The following is a 15,007-nucleotide window of genomic DNA, read 5'->3' as shown; positions in this document are numbered from 1 at the left end:
TATTGTGTCATCCTATTGTTTCTACTCGCTTGACTACCAAGCAAGCTTCCTTGTCCCTCTTTGTCCTTTTCTTCAGCAGCACACCCCATGTTACTCCCAGCTGTATCGTCTCTCAGCCAGCTGTGGTACATGGACTAAATCCTCGCCCGGGTTAATACGTTCTGAACCGCGTGTAGTATCAGACTGGTCTACCGAATGACCTTGCTGTGGATTCACTATCGCAACCCCAATAGATGAACCGTTTGTGCCTAAATCCAGACGTCTTGTCGGTTCTTCTTCGCTCCGCCCTTCCTCTTCCACAGTGAAGTTGCTCCCCAAAGAATCGGAAGTATGGTTACTATGCGAGAAGCTGTTGGTAGCTTGGTAATCGTCGTCTGATGTGCTTAGCGGTACAGCATTGCGAGAAAAACGAGCATCTGGAGGCAGTGCTCCCAGTAGCACCACCCTCGATGAGTCAATTGGTGTTCTCTGTACTAATCGCTGATGTGGTATGTTCATAGAGGGGTTCGATGATAGTTGACCGTCCCTATCCGAGCCCATGGTCATGGAGTTGATGGTGTGATGGTCGGAATGCGGAGAGAGCGGCGAGTTTGGTGATGAGACGACGTCGGTATTTGGCGATACAGGCATAGTGGCCACTGACGGTGGCAACGCATTGATAGGGCGGCCACTTGGATCGAAACGTGGGGTTAAAGGAGACGGCAATGCCATTGAGTTAGCGTTAGATCCCCCCTCTGGAGACGCTTTTAAGGACGCAGACGGCGATAACTGCAGTGCTATCGGTGGGCCGTTCGCCGGGTTTGGTTGGTATATCGCTTTCTCTGGAAGTATCTCTGCTTCGTTCGCGGGTGGGCTGTATGAAGGAACGGGACCCTGAAGTTGTCTGTCCAGTTTCCGTCTCGCTATTTCGTATGCGCTCAGATTGTGGGAGTTGTCGGTCCCTAACTCGGTATCATCGTTCCACGACATGCAATCGTCTCCTTCAAGTTCTGCTGGTGGCAACGGAGCTGACATCTCATGGATCTGGGTATCAGGAGCTTCGACAACCTTTTTCTTGTCATCATCAGTCCCTTGGCTTTGCTGAGTTGGTCGCCTTCGTCCGAATATTTTTGAAAAGAATAACAGCAAAGGAGATTTTGCTGATCGGGATGCGTCTTCCGGAGATCGGCTTTGGTCCTCTGCTAATCCGTTGTTGTTTCCGGCTGTACCCTTCCGTTTACGCCGACAATACAGCCATGTAGAGAGAGCTATTGCACATACAACAAAGGTTCCTAATCCCACCCCTACTCCAATTCCGACAGCCTGTGCACCTGAAAGTCCCTTTCCAGAATCTTGTGCTTTCGGTGGGGGATACGGGCTGTTAGCGGACTGCTCTATGGCGGATAGTTCAGTATCTGCCACTGGTCCATCTGGAAAGAGAGCTTGGTGAATTGAGAAAGTGCCTTCATCATATTTCGTGATCAAATACGACTCTTGCAAGAACGAACGTCCCAGTATGTACGTCGAGCTGTTTTGCGCCTTTCGCAGCATAAAGTAAGGGATGGCCGGATCGCCGTACTCGATCTCGTCTGGCATGAAGGGATACTGTAGCAAACCGACAAATGCTCGTAGGGGTAGAGTAATATTCACAATGCCTGATACATCGTAGGGATCGCCAAAGTTGTCGTTATCGTCAAAGCTAGAAAGGACAAAGGTAAGATCGAATGATTCGTCTTTCGAGTACTCGCGATATTGGTCGTTGCTGATGGTATAGAGGTCAAAGGTGCTGTTATATGTCAAGTTGAGGGCTTGGGCAAACTGGTCGCAAACCTCGTCGGGTAGCCACAGGTAAGAGGTAGTACTATCAATTATGGCGTAGAAAGACGAGTTCCACTGTGAAAGAAGAAGTTGTTCAGATTCCCAGGAATCGGGAGCATTTTGATCCTCGGCTGGAGTTATTTCAATGCCACGGACTAAAGGGCGCTCCATATTGTCATCCTGGGGGAGTGTGAAAACGTTGTCATGCGGTTGAAATCTGGCATTCACGACACCTCCCAACGTTAATGAAGCAGGCAAGTTTCCTAGTTGAATTAGTCAGAAGATAACAAGATATCACTAGCAGGCCGCGTACTGTAGTGAGCTCCGGCCGTATACCCGAAGCTGTAACTTGGAATCAATCCATATTGGCTGACTGCTTGAGTTAGAGGTGATTCTGCAACAGTGCCGTTGAAATTCCCCTGTGTAATACCCAAGCCGAAAAGGCCATGCAAGTAGCTGGTCGTGTTGATGCTCGCTATTAGCACTTCATTCATGGTAAATGGTTCGCTCCTAAGAGGACTTTGTGTGTTGATGAGATCACGGCCATAGTCGCCATTACCACCGTAACCAAGATAGCTTAGACCGAGCTGCCAAGTGCCCAATGAAGTCCAATCACTGGAGTCTTCAGCATCGTAGATACCTCCCCGGGCAGCAGTGCAGTGGGGTTCCTCTGAGCATAAGGTCAGTGTGTAGAACAAGGCATGGTTGTCATACAATGAGCTTATTTGACATGGATGATTGCTGAACAAGTGCTAAAGGGGCAAGAGTATGCACATACTGAGTAAACATCCTCCAGGACCAACAGCCCAAAATTCCGAAAGTGCCGTGCTCACCAAGACATCGACATGCTGTGAGTTTGAACCAAGATAGAAGGATATCGTCGACCAGTTGCCATCGGTGCCAGTCCTGTCCCTCTGGTTAGAATTGATTGTAGGAGCAAGTTATAGTGACCTACCAGTCGCCGGTGGGCAACAGAACAGGCTCTGGTTCGCGGGCTTGTATGAGATGCGCGAAAAGCAATGAAGAGCCGAAGATTGTTGACCACATCTCGAAGCCAACTGACGAGCACGAGATTCAACTCTCACGGTAAAATTCATTCCTGGTCTCAAACAAACAACTAATTGAGCTGGCAAAGTCCTGGTGACCGCAATGCGGCGCATTCAACGTCGGATCCTTCTCCACGCCAAGAAGCCGGGGCGCTGATCCAGGATTGTATGGGTGCAGTGTACAGATACAGTCAAAGTAAAGACCATGCGACAGTAAAACAGTCTCTTATGGCAACTGTTTTTCTAGGCAGCGTTGGAAGGTGTGCTTCAGTGCTGTCGTTTCCAATCGTGATGTAATTTAGAGGAAATAGTAATAAACAAAAACAAGAACTTTGTTTCTAGAGTTGGTAGATGGCCGGGGGCGACGAGTACTGGCATGTGCCGCTTCGAATGATTGACCCCTTGTTGAAAAACAAGCCACAATCGGTAGAGTTTCATAGCTTTGGCTCTTTCTAGTATGGCTCGAATCTGTGGCGGGGAACATGGAGACTAGACTTTGTTCCTAGTAAATGTTCACAGCCTATCCATACTCCATAGACTACCTATATGTGCTTGCTCCTCACCTAGGCCAGTCTCAAGACTGCAGAATTGGTCGCAACTTGTAAGCTTATCATTTGAGGAATCTATGTGACTCCAAGCTGTCATGCTGAACCGCAATGCCTCGAGGGGTGAGTCCAGAGGTTTTCGGTTGGAATCGCCTAGTCAATCATTGAGCTGATGGTATGGTTATAACAGCCTGAGATGCTGCCACCGTTCAATTCTGTCGTTCAAGGAATACCTGCCATTTTCAAACATGAACAAACTGTGGGGATTTGGGGTTTGTGATTCTGGAAATAATCCGCGTGTGCATATTAACCCATGGCAAGAACCATGTTTTCAATTCGCTCAACATGAAAAGTATATGATACGTACTGTACTGTACTGGGACTGGCAAAGACTCATAAACTCTAGCGCCGCCAGCCAGTGGCTGCATCTTGTTGCACAGCGAGTGAGACCCTTACACTCAGTATCGAGTGTTCATCAATACCAACAGCCAGTAAGTATACGCGCCACGTTTGTACAGGATGCGCGTCGCACAAAGGATCTAATCTGCTCAAGATCAGACGATTGAAATACAAGATCCAGCGTGACTTGGCCTGAATAAATTGCAATTTCAAGGCATAACGTAACTTGTCGCCTTCAAGAATTGTAATCCCCATATTGCAGTACACTACCATCAACCTTGTCAGAGGCAGCAATAAATTATATTGTTTATGCCTTCTCTGCACTTGCTAAGACTGTTAGGTGATTGAACCGTATCCTGTTTGGAAGACCAAGCAATCTTGAGCGTTCCATTATTCTCGGCTTCAGGTGTTACCAAGTGCTTGAATATTGGCCTGCCTGTCTTAGACATTGTCGCACTGGCTATAACCGGAAGGTGAGATACCGACGAGACGGTAGCACTCGGAATAAACTTTTGCACGAACTACTGTTCGCGCTCCTAGTTCACCAGATACCTTGCGTAGCCAAGGCGTCAATGGACCCAAAACTGGTCAGTGTATAATGTGTCGGTCCGGCTGAGAAGATTGGCTGCTCTAGGGTGTCATTTTTCGGTCTGGGTAGGCCAGGATGAAGAAGATAGAGAAATACGTATAATAAGTGCAAATAAGCACAGGGTAGTATTCGCAAAGGACGAAGGATCAGCCACGAGCATTCTAGGCCCTGCAATGGTACGTACGAGGCATCATACAGCGAATCCATCGAAGTCTTGCCACACTCTGGTGAGGACGTTCAGCCATCCAAGCCCACTGGATCCAAAGTGAACAGGGCGAAAGTCAGTTCTGAGGATGAAACAGATAAAACAGGGCCGGACTTTTCAACAGACACTGGCCTCTAGATGGGCCAGTAGGCCAGGACCCGGTTGGATCGTTTGCGCCAACGCAGGCGTAGCCCCTTGTCATTGTACGCTAGAGAGTGATTGAGGTTCTGGTTCATTAACTAACCTCCGAGCCCCTCTCAGTTTGTCTGATGACCGGTTCCCTTCTTTCTTGACTGAAAAGAACGACAGTTAGTGTGGTCACTGCAGTGCAAATATCGTCAATAATCGATGTGAGCCTGGTTCAGACACGGCCGAATCACTCGTTTAGTGGCCTGTTGATACCTGTTTTTTTTTACACATTAATTATTTAGATTCGAATGGCAAACGGCCAGACAATCGATGAAACGTCCTGGGCGAAAGAGATATCAATACCCATACCATAGTACCGATACGGCACGGTACAGTTAGAGTATACAGGCATCATGAGAGTGGTGCAAGCCACTGCACTGCTCTCGGTCGCTACCCTCGTTCCATCTGCTGCTGGGGTTGTTTTGCCTCGAGGTAAGTTTTTGCGTTGAATTTGTTGTGTATTTGTTTAAATGACTAAAGAGTTCCAATTCTTAGTAGCCGACTTTGGTCAGCAGAACCCGAGACGCTTTCCTCGTAATGACACTGTGATTGCTACTGCCCCAGATGGGAGTACCACTCGCTTGTCACCATTGACACAAGCGCCCCAAATCACAGCATCGTTACAAGAGAATGATAATTCGTCTTTTTCAAGCCAGATTTCTCCTGTCGAAAGCTTAGAGGTAGTCACATTAGAGACAACCTCTAATTCTTGGAGTGAAACAGTCAAGCTACCCTTAGCTACAGTACTGGACAACGATTCGACAACTTCGTCGTTAAAGCAACAACCTCCTGCTAGTACTGCGATATCATTGACAGCTGAACAACTGGTTCATGACTTGGCCAATTCATCTACGAGTACTGAAGCTGTTATATCAACACAACAACTTCTCGAGTCTTGGTCCTTCTCACAAGTGGTTTCCGGGTTTACCACCTTGACTAATGGTACTACTTTGCCTTCCTCCCTCAGTCAGAATCGCGACCAAGACACCTTCCCGGTCGAGACACGGGATACAATCCAAGCTTCAATACACGGGAGGCCACATCAGGGCTTCGCCCACCCCTTAACCCCAACAGCACTCAACATTACCAATCCCCAATCTCAAACCTGTGGCCCAGGCTTTAAAAAACCGTGCGACTGGATACCTTCTGCCTCTGCTAGCTCAAGAGGATGGAACGGCACGCATACCCCTGGACCTTGGACGTCTGGAACATTGACGGTGATAGCACCAACGTCTTTGGATCCTTGCACGACCTTACAGGATGACGAGCCAGTCACAGAATATTCAATTGTGTATACGTCAACAGTGACTTTCTTCGGGAACATCAGTGAATACACGCCTCCCTACCCAACAATCAGTACTCCAATTTTTTGCGAGACAGAACCTGTTGGTCCAACACTATCAAAGGAGCCAGGCAATGTTGGCGGATCACCACCCTCTTCAACCGAATTATCCCCTAAAGAGCCTCCGAAACAATGCCCGTCAGGTCAATCTTGCTCTACAGAAAAAGTCCCCGACTGGTCAAACCCTACAGCTGTTCCTGCTCCCGAGGTGCCAGGGCTAACTTTCTCGTCCATGCGGTCAACGGTCACATTTATAACCACGGACAAGAATCCGGCTGTCGTCTTCACCACAGACCCGCCTCCGCGCTTCGACAGGCCGACAAAGGGAGGCGGATTACCCATGAGTAAAAAGCAAAAGCCTGAGCCTACTGAAGGACCGCGCCCAAATCAAATACAGTCTTCTGAGGATCACGGCAAGATTATTTCCCAGCCGAAGCCTACGTCAGGAGACCAGCCACAAGGCCAACCTCAGCGTCACCCGCAGCCCGGTTTTGAGCCTGGGTCTGGCTCTAATCCTGATGCCGGATCGCAATCCGATTCCAGGCCTGGTTCTGGGTCCAATTCTGGCTTTCATTCTGATTCCAGCTCTGGTCCTGGCTCCGGATCCGCTCCTGGCTCCGAACCAGAATCTGTCCCTATCGCTGTACAAACCAAGACCTTTGTGGTGACAGCTAGGGGTCAGGAAGTCATCGTTAATGACAAGACTTTCTCGAGTCTCAAGATGGATCAGACTACAACAGTCACTGTCGATCATGGTACATTTACGATCCGTCCAACAGAAGTCGCTGGCGAAGGAGCAACAGTAAAAAAGCCACAACCTGTTGGAACTGCGGTCTCTGTTCTCAGTCCTACCAGCACAACCCTTGGACGAGTGCCCATCACTATTTCGGGAACATACGCTTTAGTTGGCGGTACCACGCTCAAAATTCCTCTCATGGGCACAACTATGAGACTAGCGATTCCTACTCAGGGCTCAAATACCTTGTTGGATGAGCGGGAAATCTTCATTGCGCCTAATAGAATTGTGGTAGATGATGAAACTCTCAAGTATCAAGGGGTAGGTGCTCCTCAAACAGATGTGATCATAGAAGGTGGTGAGATGGTTACTGCAGTTGGGCAATCAGTCTTTGTCTTCCGGTCGACGACATTGACTTATGGGCCGGGTATCCCCAGTACCACTGAGACGGTCGACGATGATGTTGTTATAGTCGGGTCTGCAGGTGTCGTTATTGATGGCATGACTCTTGGGGGCCCTGAGGCTCAAGCGAGAGATACAAAGAATCGAATTGTCGGTGGGGCGACGATTACCAAGGTCAATCCTTCGTATGTGATCATTGATGAGACGACTTTTACAGCTGGCCCAGGTGCTAAGAACACCACAAAAGAGGCTGGAGGCGAGACTGTTACAATCGGACCCGGCGGCATTATCATTGGTACAATAACGGTCAGATACCCTTTTGGTGTTTCAACTGTTACCACTATAGAAGCAAAAGCGACAGCATCTGCAATGTTGCCTGCAGCTACCGGGACCAATAATAATAACAACGCCAAGGGGGATAGTAAGGATGATGATGACAGTGGTGCAACTCTTCTGAGGTCTGGGTTAACGATGGGAATGACTGGATTATGCATAGCGGTAGGCGTTTGGATTATATTTTAATGACGCCAAATTGGATGGTTTTCCATATCGGGACGTAGGGGAGCGATTGTTGATTTATATTAGGTATGATAAGTGTTAGACTACACGGGATAGAGACAGGCGAGTATGCATGGTAAGCGGAATATACGCACGGTGGACTTGAAATGCGGCAATAAAATTAATTAGAAGAAGCAAGAATGTTCTACTCCAACAATTGATAAATATTCTGTCATTATAGAGGTTCAACTATATATCCAAAGCCAAGGCTCGTTTTTCCTAACGTCTTTTTACTATCCACGACTTTACAACGGTTTTCCTCAAGGTCTTTCCTATTCAGGATCGTGGGGAAGATGTACATATATGTCTTACAGCAGCTCAGCATATGGGTATTTGATTGGTTAATCATGATCTGTTCGGTCCGCTCCCTTAACATCCCTGCTTAATGAGTCTTGCAGATGAATGATGAATCAAGCCAACATCAAGAAAAGACCCACGATGAGCAAAACATTTTGAGTACCGTGATGCATGACTCGAAACAATTGCTCTGTCTCTGTATGGATGACCAGCTATAATCTTCCGTTTCTCTAATCTGCTAGTTACCGTATAAGAGTTTTTAACAAACGCCACCACTCTTTAACTGAAAACTTTGACTTGATCCAGCTTATAGAGTAAGTGCCTGTATGAGAGGCAAAGTGGAAGTGGCTCCATCATGGTGATTACCTTGATGACTCACAACACAATTGGACTCAACATTGACATTACGAGAAAAGATAAGAAAGAAATTTATCTGCCTACTTAAATAGTCATCATTAAATTTCAATCTCTTACAGCTTCCAGTTCCCTCAACACGATGCCCTATTGTGATTGTCTATTGGCCCATCATCAACACATCTCGCGTCGGCTCATTATCGGCAAAGTGGAATCTCGGAAACTCGACACGGCTCGCGGTAAAAACGACAAACTCCATCTTGGAACCATCACCACCTTATCTCCGACTTCCTTCTCACCTTCGCAGCGATACAACCCAACAGCGCATAACCGACCCCCTCAATCTTCCAAATTTCTTCGCCCCGGCGCCCTAGACTGTGCAGACACCTTGTGCACGGTCAACACCCTTCTCCCCCGAGTTCCAACCCTTCAACTATATGCAACAAGAGTCTCTCGAGCATACAAATCCTTTGATTCAACGAGACAACCCTGTTAAAACACCATCTTCCCAGCATGGCCCCTTTCACCATGTCCCGAGCGGCCTTCGCCGAGTCTATTCAGGAGACTCAAGTGGCGCTGACACAGGCTCTGCACCAGCGCTCCATCAAGACTCGAGCCATGACGTCGATGCCGACTTACTCGATGAGGAGCTACGTCGATTGAGTCTAAGACATCACTCTTCTGTTCAACCTTCTACTCCAGGGCAGCGCATCTCTGAATATGAGAATGCAATGACTCCGCCTACTCCAAAGAAAGCACTGGGTTTCAAGGTTATTAAACGTTTTGAAACACCCTCTGGCGGAGTTCTACTCGAAGATTTTCCGAATGGTGCGTCATGCAATCGCCAATGATAACTTGACACTTTTTCTAACTTGCTTTGCCTGCAGAGATTCTGACACATGTCTTCTCGCATCTGCATTCCGACTCCCATGCTGCCATCGCTCTTGTTTCGAAGCGATTTTATGCCCTTATCACCAGCTCCCACGCCTGGCGCATGGCCTTCCTGCGATACTTCCCTGGGCACGAAGCACTCGAGGTCAAGAATCGTGTGGATATCTGGTCTGATAGCTCACACGATTTGATCCAGTCCGAGTCTCGATACTTCACTCGTCTTACACCACTGGCATCCTGGAGAAAGGAATACCTTCTTCGCACACGCTTGGTTAGATGCCTGGCTCGCGGCAAACCAGGTGCATCCGTGGCCTCAGGTGGTATTGGCGCATCTGTTCGCAGCGGAAAGAAAACCAGTGCTGTTTTGACGTACAACTCGAAGCTGCCATGGGCTGTAACGAATGTACATGCTGTCTTTACGAACGGCAAGAAACCGCCAAAGGCTATACATGGCGCTGCCGACCTAGGTGTAGCATCAATCAGTGATCCTACCAATGGACGGGTTGAGAAATGGGGTTTCGTTGATCCTTTCAACGCAATGCAGCTCGATGAGGTGTTCCCCAACCTTGTGCCCTTCGGCCTGGGAGAGGGTCCCGCGGCCACTCCCAACGTTCTCGATGTTAGTCAACCATACGGCGTACTTGCAGGTGAAGGATTCCCAGGAGGTCGTCCATACTACCGTCCTATCGGCGAAAACCGTGGGCGATACCTTGGAGGGGTTTCTGGTGTTGTTGATACATATCCCGATATCCCCAAGATCCCGGAAATGTCTGAGGCTATTTGTAGTGTGTGGTTGGCCAAGTCAGCAAATGTGCCTACCAACACACAGTCGATGGTTGGCATGCTGACTGGTTCTACTCTTGGCGTTGTCACCTCATATGCTATTGGAGGTGATAATGGTCCTCAACATTACCAGTCTGGGGATGTCACTGCTCGCTGGGTGCTCAGCCCTGGTGTGCCAATTATCTCTTTCAAGGTTGATGATAATTACAGCCAGAAACGCAAGTCTACAGGGAGGATATGGGCTGTCGCCCTCAACGCTTTGGGCGAAGTCTATTATCTGACTGAGACACCGACTGCACAAAACCAAGTCAAGAGCGAGGATGCCACCAAGAATGCTTGGTTCGCTGGGCGATCAGTCTGCTGGCATCTCTTGGATTCTACTCGGCGTGTTGCACGGCCAGATGAATTGGATAAGAATGCCATCAAGGGTGCATATTCGCCTCGGTCACCTTCCAACTCCATGAATTTGAGTAAGCGTCAGCTGGCTGCTGAAGCACGAGAGATTGAGAAGTTCCTTCGTCACAAGCCTGCGCACTTCCGAAGAGCCTGCGAAGGATGGGACATGCAACGTAAACTGGAAGTCGATTTTGCCAGCGACGATGCCCATGGTGCAGGCGAGAACATCTTTGTACTTGATTGTGGCCTTGCCGAAGATCGCCCTGCACACATTGAACGTTATACTCGGTCTCTGGTGCCTCAGGATGCTCAATCATCTTCAGTCATATTGGCACCTACTCCACCTGCTCCCCCTATGGCAAAGCAAATATCGCTCTTTGGTGCTACGAATACGGAAACATTGGATGTTCAAGAAGAGAAAGCGTCGGGCTCTGCCTCTCCTGCTTCGCTTTCATCGTCAGATTTCGTATCTCATTTTCACGAATGGGAGAGTTGTTCAATGTCATTGAAAGGCCAAAGCCATGCTGTTATTACCAGCGTCTCAATAGACTGTTCTAATACGGCAGTTTTGACGCTTGGCGAAGATCCTCTATACGCAACTGAGGACGAAATTCCAGGTCGCCGTTCTCGCTTGTTTGCTGTTGGAACAGACGATGGCGCTGTGCTTGTCTGGAATGCTCGTGAGGATAGCAAGGCCACAGGGATTAACCCAGTGCGACAAATTCAGACCGAGTCTCCGGAAGTGTCCTGTGTGGCTCTCTCAGCTATGTATGTTGTTCATGGTGGAAACGACGGCCTTGTTCAAGCATGGGATCCCCTAGCATCGACATTGGATCCTGTCCGTACACTCAATGCGAGGTCCAACGGTCGAGTGCCCCGACATATGATGACAATGAATCCCACCCTCGATGAATCAACTTATTCCGCGGTCGGCGCTATCTATCTCGATCCCGACCCCACTGTCCTTCGCGGTGTTGTTTCTTTCGGTGCGTTTTTGAGATACTGGGCATACAGCTCTGCCAGTCACGCCTCGGGACGTAAGCGTCGGCTCAGGCACTCTGACGTACATGGGCGTTTGGTCAGTCGTCGCCAAGGCGGCACGGTTACCGGATTCATTGCTGCTGAGGAAGCTGAGATCAAACGCGATAATGAACTAAAGGCCAGGGAACAAAACCGGCTGCGCAATCGCTTTGGTGTTGGTGCACTTGGGGACTTGACTGAGGAAGAGGCTTTGCGATACGCACAGATGGTTTCCGAGGAGGCGTTTCTTTTCGAGGAGCTCCGCCGGACAAGTGACTCTGCTGCTGATACAAGTCTAGACACTGCCTCGACATTCAGCGAAACCACTGTTGACACTGTTACTCCTGAGCCCAGCGTCACTGATATGATAACCCCGCCCTCTGCGTCAACAGATAATATTGGCCGAGCGCCCGTCGAGGATGACTACGAACAGCAAATTCAGCAGGCCATCCGACTGTCTCTGATGGAAGGTGTCAACGAGAACGGCCCATCGCCCCAGGCGGTAGATTCGGGTGACTATGAGTTTTCTCTGACATACAAGCTGAAGTCCAACAAAAAAGCCAAGGCATCAGGAAGTGTGTCACCGGGCGTTTCCAAGGCGGGATCTTCAGGCCATGCCGAGCCCAGAGACTATGATCTGGAACTTGCCTTGAAGCTCAGCATGGAAGATCAGGGCTTGTATTCGAATGAGCCGGGCGTAGTCGCTCAGTATGAGGAGTTCCCAACTCTCGAAACTGAAGGCGTAGGTAAAGGCAAAGGTGTGCAGAGATGGTGATTTTAGAAAGCATGTACGTCACTGTGTGTTTCTCATTCTAAATTTAGTCCTTGATGTCAAACCCTGGTGCGTTAGGTACCAATGGCACTTGTAGAGTATTTTATATAATTCATCCTTCTTCCGACACTCCCGTCCTTCATGCGAACCCTAATGCCTCGGAATATGGGCCTGCTATAGGGTGTTGTTGCTCATTTGCCCGGCACACTGTGTCTGTGTTCAGAGTGCCAGACACTTAGCAAGACAGTATTCATGTTCACTCGCTAACTACGCGTCATCCGCTACTCATACATCCAGCACGTCAGGGGCACAACCTCGTTGTATGTTCCAACTTCATGCGTCATAAAATAAGGCCTTGAAAGCAAGGTGCCCCTTCTCTCCAATGCCACGGACCAACATATTCATTTCACTCGATCCTAGCTGTTAGATGGTCTTCCTAGCCCGGTGCTCACCTGCACCAATCGAGTTCTTGTTAATTACTCCGAACAGCAAGACGGCCTTCCTCGAGCTTTCTCAAGAACTACTTACTGCACAAACATACAGTATTAGAGTTTAAAGATTCCACTTCGGCTGGTACGAGGAGAATCGTAACACTGACCAATAGTGGATTATCATGTTGTCAGCGAGGTGATTCGCCTACATACGTTAGCTGCGGTAGTTACGGCAGTTACAAAGATGTAAAGCTGGGCATCCGTACAGTACGTGAATTCCGTGTATCGACGCCAGTGGATTCACTTCAACCTCAAGTCTGCCAGGTTCCAAGCAGTATCAGAACATGAAGCGTGTTCACATGCATGTCGCAAGGGCTCCCAAGTTCATCATGAAGCGAGGTTAACTCATATCATGGGGTTTGAAATGGAGAAAGGACAAGACTTCTTTGCAAGGAAAGTGTAACGTTGCAATTCAACTGCCAGACTCCAACTCGGATGAAGAATCCGCTGCACGGGTCGCATGAGGGACCTGCGTGATATTGAGATTTTAACGGCCCAATTTTCGCGGTTCAAGTCCCTGACGCTTGATGGGAAGAGGTCTTTATTCCCCAGGGCAGACTGGGGCTTCAAAGTTCCCGGAATGGTCAATACACCAGTCGCAACAGAGAAATGTAGACAGACTATGCCCTCCCTCGGGATGTTACTCGGAACAAAAACCGCGGACTGCCCGGCTGGTATCCGGTGGGCACGGCCCTTACTCGCGGAGTCAATATTGCGTACTTGGGGAAAGAAAGATTGCAGGAGGTTGTAGCTCGTTACGGCATAAGTTGGCCAGTTCCGGTTGTACTAGGTTATCCCCAGATAGCACTGATATGCATCGACTTCAGACTCCTCAAGCCAAACGTTCGTCAGGTATTCCGAGCTAAGTGATCAAATTGGTGGCGGCAAGCGGATCCGCGGGACGGGAAGGGCCGCAACGCCACTGATGAATAGTCAAGGCTCCGATTTTGAACCGGTAGACATCTGCTTCATTCAGCAATACTGACTCGCCCAAACATCAAGATTTGCATCATGTTGTTGTGTTGGTTGCGGGCAAGTGCATACCAGTCATGACGCCTTTGCTGCTCGCCACAGAGACGCAGTTGAGGTTGCTCAGATACCCTGCCTGTTATGGATGGACTACTAAACTAAACCTGGCCCTTATGACGAAGCCCTCCTTCTGCATTGCTGGCTCTGAGCTATTGGGTCATCAGGTCGTAGGTGGCCAAAACTGAACCTCGACTCGGGGATGCACAGTGTTGCAGCTTGCAGCTGCAGTGTAATGGGCCCGACGAGACGGCCTCTTGAACCGACGCCCGTTGCGTAGCATTGCGGATAGTCACCCAGGTATATCTCGGCTACAGTGAAAACGCAAACAGGTCGATGAGTCCACTAGCTGTCTGAGCAGACCCTAACATCCGAGAGTATATCGATCCCCAGCATGTATCTCTACCAAACCTGCCATTCATGGGGCTGTCTCCGAGCACAATCGTCTTGTGTGCCCGTACGATACGTTTCAGGGCATCGGGGCCGAAGTGAGTTTTTGGTCAATAATGCCCAAGATACCCAAGGGTCTGTTCTGTACTACTGCTTGATTCTTTGTCAAAACCTGTCATTTCTGCTGTTTTTCTTAGCTCATTCGCTTGAATCCCTGAGGACGGTACGCGAAACTATCGACCGCAATCCATGTGGGGACCAAAGTTAATTCCATGAAAGGCATCTAGGTTTGTATTTTATTGCCTGCCCCGATTTTTATCCCTGTCAGACTTTCCGAAAACATTTGATAGCCGAGCCAGGGTCCATGGCCAGGCAGGATATCGTTTTCCGGATCCCGACCCAGTATCTCGATTTGGTTGCCAGTTTTTCTTTTTGGTTTCCTTTTTTTTCTCGCTTCCCTCTGTCACTACTCGGCACCAAGACGGTTGGGGTCGCGCCGTCTTTGCCAACAAGTCGTCAGGAGAACATCTCCAGTAACATTGCTGCACTGTGTTACAGCTGTGCGTACCGACGGTATGCTGCTAAGCTTGGAGAGGCCTGGGCTTACTCTGTTTCGTAAAAGACGCAGACATATGCGAGGATTGTTCTCGAATACAAATGATGATAGGCGTTTGCTGCAGTCAACCCCCCTCTCAGCCATGTCACTCTTTACCGGATCCAGACTCTGTAGTTACAAGACACGCAGATGCGCATGAAATCTAGGTGAGACATCAAAGCGG

At 49.0% G+C, this 15,007-nt stretch overlaps 3 protein-coding genes across 3 annotated transcripts; 2 read left to right on the top strand and 1 right to left on the bottom strand.

Annotated features, from left to right (window-relative positions):
* Nucleotides 1-90: 90 nt before the first annotated feature.
* On the bottom strand, nucleotides 91-2,844 carry EDB82DRAFT_432603 (aspartic peptidase domain-containing protein; the record flags this gene model as incomplete). The annotated part of the gene is made up of 4 exons (XM_065607717.1): nucleotides 91-2,060; nucleotides 2,111-2,517; nucleotides 2,572-2,703; nucleotides 2,753-2,844. The coding sequence occupies 4 exons, from the start codon at nucleotides 2,842-2,844 to the stop codon at nucleotides 91-93; spliced, it is 2,601 nt and encodes an 866-aa protein (XP_065464172.1).
* Nucleotides 2,845-5,123: 2,279 nt separating this feature from the next.
* EDB82DRAFT_431015 (uncharacterized protein) lies at nucleotides 5,124-7,772 on the top strand (the record flags this gene model as incomplete). Its single annotated transcript, XM_065607694.1, has 4 exons — nucleotides 5,124-5,202; nucleotides 5,266-5,539; nucleotides 5,627-6,613; nucleotides 6,698-7,772. The coding sequence occupies 4 exons, from the start codon at nucleotides 5,124-5,126 to the stop codon at nucleotides 7,770-7,772; spliced, it is 2,415 nt and encodes an 804-aa protein (XP_065464171.1).
* Nucleotides 7,773-8,553: 781 nt separating this feature from the next.
* EDB82DRAFT_508956 (uncharacterized protein) lies at nucleotides 8,554-12,450 on the top strand. The gene is made up of 2 exons (XM_065608810.1): nucleotides 8,554-9,287; nucleotides 9,347-12,450. Exons 1-2 carry the CDS (start codon nucleotides 8,897-8,899, stop codon nucleotides 12,322-12,324), a joined length of 3,369 nt encoding a protein of 1,122 aa, XP_065464170.1. The 5' UTR covers nucleotides 8,554-8,896; the 3' UTR covers nucleotides 12,325-12,450.
* The last annotated feature ends 2,557 nt before the right edge of the window (nucleotides 12,451-15,007 follow it).

This window comes from Fusarium venenatum (genome assembly GCF_020744135.1).
Source record: "Fusarium venenatum strain MPI-CAGE-CH-0201 chromosome Unknown EDB82scaffold_3, whole genome shotgun sequence".
Taxonomy (NCBI): Eukaryota; Fungi; Ascomycota; class Sordariomycetes; order Hypocreales; family Nectriaceae; genus Fusarium; species Fusarium venenatum.
The sequence above is the reverse complement of the archived record's forward strand: the minus strand, read 5'-3'. Positions and strand labels throughout refer to the sequence as shown.

Excerpts from the sequence above, each read along its gene's own strand:
- EDB82DRAFT_508956 (XM_065608810.1), top strand. The coding sequence starts at position 8,897 with ATGCAACAAGAGTCTCTCGAGCATACAAATCCTTTGATTCAACGAGAC. Across the intron at positions 9,288-9,346 it reads ACTCGAAGATTTTCCGAATG|AGATTCTGACACATGTCTTC; the intron begins GTGCGTCATGCA and ends CTTTGCCTGCAG.